At 47.4% G+C, this 5,148-nt stretch overlaps 1 protein-coding gene across 1 annotated transcript; it reads left to right on the forward strand.

Moving 5' to 3' along the window:
• The first annotated feature begins 2,569 nt into the window (after positions 1-2,569).
• Positions 2,570-5,148, forward strand: LOC105057560 (cytochrome P450 78A5). Its single transcript, XM_019849504.3, has 2 exons — positions 2,570-3,614; positions 4,193-5,148. The coding sequence occupies exons 1-2, from the start codon at positions 2,691-2,693 to the stop codon at positions 4,787-4,789; spliced, it is 1,521 nt and encodes a 506-aa protein (XP_019705063.1). The 5' UTR covers positions 2,570-2,690; the 3' UTR covers positions 4,790-5,148.

The following is a 5,148-nucleotide window of genomic DNA, read 5'->3' on the forward strand; positions in this document are numbered from 1 at the left end:
CTGAGTGAACTGATTCTTGATTATTTCAGAAGAAGGAAGAAGAGGAAGGAGAAGCGGCGTGGTTGAGGGCAACTATTTCAAGCTATTAGGTTAAATTTTGAGTTTGTTACAAATAAATTAAAAAATAAAAAAAAAATGCTCAGATAAACTTTCATACCCATTTTCCAGCAGAAAAGAAAAATTGTTAGGACAATATAGGCTTTTTCCAACATATTAGGAAAATCATCGAGATAATATGGGCTTTCTTTTAGAAAAAAATACAAAAATCAATATATTAGGTCAGTATTTTTGTACAAACACTACCTAAATTGTCTTATTGCAGCAATTTTTTTACATCCACCAATAAAAATATGTTGCCAATTCTCTAGTTTATTTTATTGTCATGTTAATCTATCATAAAAAAAATAAAATTTTGGGTCAATTGTTGATATAATTTTATAACATGATGTCCAACAAAGCCAAAGATTAAAAAACTCATCCAAAAAAGATCTTCAATATTATTCCACACCTACTAAAAAGAAAGATTCTAGAGACCTAAAAAAGATATTTAATTAAAAGACTAGGGATGTATCCTTTCTCTTCGATGTCGGACTCCAAAATCTATCTTACCAAAAAACCATCAAGTCAATTATAATGCCCAACTAATATCCTACCCATTTTCATGAATACGCATCCTAGCTAGAGAGAGGGGTTCAGATCCGATGCTCACCAACGCATTGGACCATCAAGTGGTCCTAGGATCATTGGACCTAGACTGAACATGTTCCATGGATATGCTGAAGAAGTGGTAGTTGGGGTCAGCACGACACATACTACCTAGCTCCTCACGTTCCACAATGTAGTAACAAACTCTACCCTCTACATGTACATGGGTGAAAACCATATGTATACAATGGGAATCACAGCTAAACTCCTTTATATTTTGGCCCAATTCACAAATGATATCTAGTTCAGGCCTGTACAGCTTTCGGTGGTATAAAACACACATTGTATACCACATAATTAAGATCTCTAGTCCATTCAAATAGCTAGCATCCATCATTGATGTATGTGTATTGATAGGGATTTTTGTGTGCTTCGAATCTTTCATCAATTTTGGTTGCCAAACATACCTCTCACGCTGGCTGCAACTTGAATGTCTCCATTATTTTCAGATGATGTCATACATGAGCACATGAGATTGCTTCCTAGATACATCACACAATGGTCTATCAAAGATCGAGATGAGAATTTTATTGCACACATCATCACCACATTTTTCGCATTCAAAAAGGACATCAAATTGGCTGGTAGAATCCCCTGAACTCCACATATCCATTTTCTCATAAAATCTACATGGTTATTATGTGGCAGAGCCGATATCTGCATACATTAGATGCAGTTGGAGGCCAATTTAGTGACGAGGAAGAATGTAATCTTGCATTTACCTTTAATTTGTGGTAGGGAGAATGCAACGCTGAAGATGGCTCCACGCAAGTAACGTTCCGGCTGGCATCCACGTAGAAAGCTCTACTCTTAATGCGAGGGGCAACTAATGACCCACTCATAATGCAGGGCGTTAGGCAACATTTAATCCTCCATTATAGGCCATAAATGGCCGGACGCTCCGTCTCCCAGACGTTAATGTGTAACGGCGATGCCGACGGAGACGGCGCTGGCGCGCGCGCGGCGAGCCCGCCGTACCTTGACGGCGCGAACCAGGGGCCCGGGCCCCACCGCCATGGTGCGCCCCGGTACGGCGGTAGACTGACCGTGGGTCCCGCTTTTCAAGCCGTCAGATGACTATCCGTACCGTTACGCCCCTGAGGGGAGGGCCGCACGCACGTGCCCTCATCCCCCTCCCGCCACGCGTCCGACTCCCCACCCCGCCACGCTGGTTCGGCTCTCCGTCCTTCTGCAGCAGTTACACGCACCCCCGGTGACCAGATACAGGGCTTTCTGAAACGAGAAATTATTGCATGCACCAGGTCCAAGTGAACCAGAGCAAATTCCGGAGCCAATGCACGGTGGATAGCGCGCAATCGGGAATTAGTGACATACAAAGGTAACGTGGCATGTTATCCACGTGGTATTTGGTGTGGTCCAATTGCACCTGGTGCATGGAATTCGGAGTCTGAAAGACCGAAACGCCCCCATTATCCCACCCCAAACCGACCCGCCTCCTCTTCAGAGGTGGCAACATCGTCATCAAATACCCGCAGCAGGAGCAAATCCGTAGAATCATCGAAGCAGTATAGCAGAGTATTTATGGGGACATTTTAACCCTTGACCGCGGTTAAAGAAATAAAGAAAGGAGTTAACCAGAGTTAAATTCTACACCTAACCCCCGTCTCCGAAGGGTTCGGGTCGTATATTTCGCTCGAGGAAATGATTCCCCTTTTCTCGCAACGTCAACCGTTGGATCGCACAATGGCGGCTTCAGATCTGTGAAGGCAGCGATTCGCGTGCTAATGTGTGGAAGGCGCGATCCAACGGTTCGCGTCCCGAAAGAAGATGAATGGTTCACTCGCGCGAAAGATACAACCCGAACCCGTCTCGCAACCGCTATATAACTGCTCCCTCCCACGCCCTTCTTCCCTCGTCCCTCTCCTTCTTCTCCGTGGAAAACCACTTCCCCGATCGACTTCGAACTCTTCCTTTGTTCTCCTTGTTCGCTTCCTCTGTTCCCATTCCTCTCCACCGCTTCACAGATGGCATCTTTCGACTCCGAACCCGCGCTTTTCCTCCCCTTCATCCCGAAAACCGTCCTCTCTCCGGTCATCGCGGTCGCCGTCGTCGCCCTCGCCGCCGTCTGGCTCTCCCCCGGCGGCGTCGCATGGGCGCTTTCCAGGGCTCCGCGTTCGATCCGCGGCCCGCCGGGCATCGTCCTCGCCCTCGCGGGCACCGCCGCCCACCGGGTCCTCGCCGGCCTCGCCCGGGTCCTCGACGCCGCCCGACTGATGGCCTTCTCGGTCGGCTTTACCCGGTTCATCGTGTCGAGCCACCCCGACACCGCCAAGGAGATCCTCAACAGCTCGGCCTTCGCCGACCGGCCGATCAAGGAGTCCGCCTACGAGCTCCTCTTCCACCGTGCCATGGGCTTCGCGCCCTTCGGCGAATACTGGAGGAATCTGAGGAGAATCTCCGCTACCCATTTGTTCAGCCCCAGGCGAATCTCCGCCTTCGGGGAGCACCGGCAGGCGATCGGGGCGCAGATGGTGGGGGAGATAAGGGCTCTGATGGGGACCGATGGAGTGGTGGAGGTGAAGCGCGTGCTGCATTTCGGGTCTTTAAACAACGTTATGATGAGTGTTTTCGGAAAAAGATTCGATTTTGGGAAGGGGGAAGGACTGGAATTGGAAGGACTGGTGAAAGAAGGATATGAGCTTCTTGGGGTGTTCAACTGGAGCGACCACTTGCCTCTGTTGGGGTGGATGGATCTCCAAGGAGTGAGAAAGAGGTGCAGAGGATTGGTTGGAAGAGTTAATGTGTTTGTGGGAAAGATCATAGAGGAGCACAGGAGGAGGAGGATTGATAGAGATGTTGTGAATCAGGATGGGGACTTTGTGGATGTGCTGCTGCATTTGGAGGAGGAGGAGAAGCTTTCTGACTCTGACATGGTTGCTGTTCTCTGGGTATGTTCTTCTTCCCATACTCTTCTCTTCCTATTGATTTCTCCCTTAATTTTGTTGTTATTTTTTGTTTATTTTAATGTTCTTTCTAGTTGAGTTGTGGTTTGCTTGGTAGTTAAGGGGAGGTTTTTATCGTTTGTGTTGGTTAGTTTTGGATGTCTAATGGGAAGTTTTAAATTTTGCCCTTGTCTTTTTGGATGGACGAGTTACAAGGCATTATCTTATCCAGTATGACCTGCGATGACCAATGATCATGCTATTTCAAAATTAAGATGGTGACACCTTCAAGCTATTTTCTCATTCGATGAGGATATCTATGCTTTTTCCTTTAAGTAGGTGTTCTATCAGTTTATAGTTTGTTATGGTGCAGTAACGCCAGTTACTGGTTTGTTGGATTCCGGATGTTCTTTTCTTATGATGCCCTCCTTTGGTAGCTTTCCAATATAATCCCTTTCCTTCTGTTTTTAGTGAGAACTTTAGGAAGAAAGACAGCTTAATTACGTCGAGTTGATGGATGGGTTAATCTTTAATAGTGTTACAGAATGTTGACATACAAACAACTTGCATGGCTTTTGTCTCAGGAAATGATATTTAGAGGAACTGATACGGTGGCCATCCTTCTGGAATGGATCATGGCCAGAATGGTGCTGCACCCAGACATCCAATCCAAAGCCCAATCTGAGATGGATGCTGTTGTCGGAAACTCGCGCCTTGTGTCGGATTCGGACATTCCTGACCTTCCTTACCTCCGATCTATAGTGAAAGAATCTCTTCGGATGCACCCACCTGGCCCACTCCTATCCTGGGCTCGCCTCGCGATCCATGACGTCCATATCGGGAATCACTTCATTCCTGCTGGGACCACGGCAATGGTGAACATGTGGGCGATCACCCACGACGAGCGCATCTGGGCCAACCCCAACGAGTTCCAGCCGGAGCGCTTCATGGCAGAGGATGTGAGCATTCTGGGCTCCGATCTGAGGCTGGCGCCGTTCGGGTCGGGGAGGAGGGTCTGCCCTGGGAAATCCCTGGGGTTGGCTACTGTTCATCTCTGGTTGGCTCAGCTGCTTCAGAGCTTCAAATGGGTGCCTTCAGATGGTGGGGTAGACCTGTCCGAGTGCTTGAAGATGTCCCTAGAGATGAAGAGTCCTTTGGTGTGTAGGGCCCTTCCAAGGTGAAGGATGGGGACGTTGGCTTCTTCTTGGACAGCGACTGGTTTGGAAGATAGCAACAGTTATGGTTGGTTTCTGGTACCGGGAAGCTCAGTCCCTGGAGATATATAGCGAACTTGTTATCTCCAAAATTTTGTAGCCTGGTAGTAGTTTGGTAGGTACCTTGGGTTTCTGGTTTGTCACCTTTGTTCATTTCCAGTGCTTGCTTTAGTAGATCTAAGTTTCCATGTGATGTTCTTAAGGGTGAAAGTTTGATGGCAGTGTACGTGTCGTCTGTAAGAACTAAGAAGTTGGTCTAATATGGTCTTTGGTGGTTATCATGTAAAACAGGTTGTCATGCAATGTATATATATCGTTTGACTCAA

This window comes from Elaeis guineensis, chromosome 2 (genome assembly GCF_000442705.2).
Source record: "Elaeis guineensis isolate ETL-2024a chromosome 2, EG11, whole genome shotgun sequence".
Taxonomy (NCBI): domain Eukaryota; kingdom Viridiplantae; phylum Streptophyta; class Magnoliopsida; order Arecales; family Arecaceae; genus Elaeis; species Elaeis guineensis.

Bases quoted from the DNA above. Each gene is read 5' to 3' on its own strand.
- LOC105057560 (XM_019849504.3), top strand. From the start codon at position 2,691: ATGGCATCTTTCGACTCCGAACCCGCGCTTTTCCTCCCCTTCATCCCG. The intron at 3,615-4,192 runs GTATGTTCTTCT...CTTTTGTCTCAG, and splicing joins ACATGGTTGCTGTTCTCTGG to GAAATGATATTTAGAGGAAC.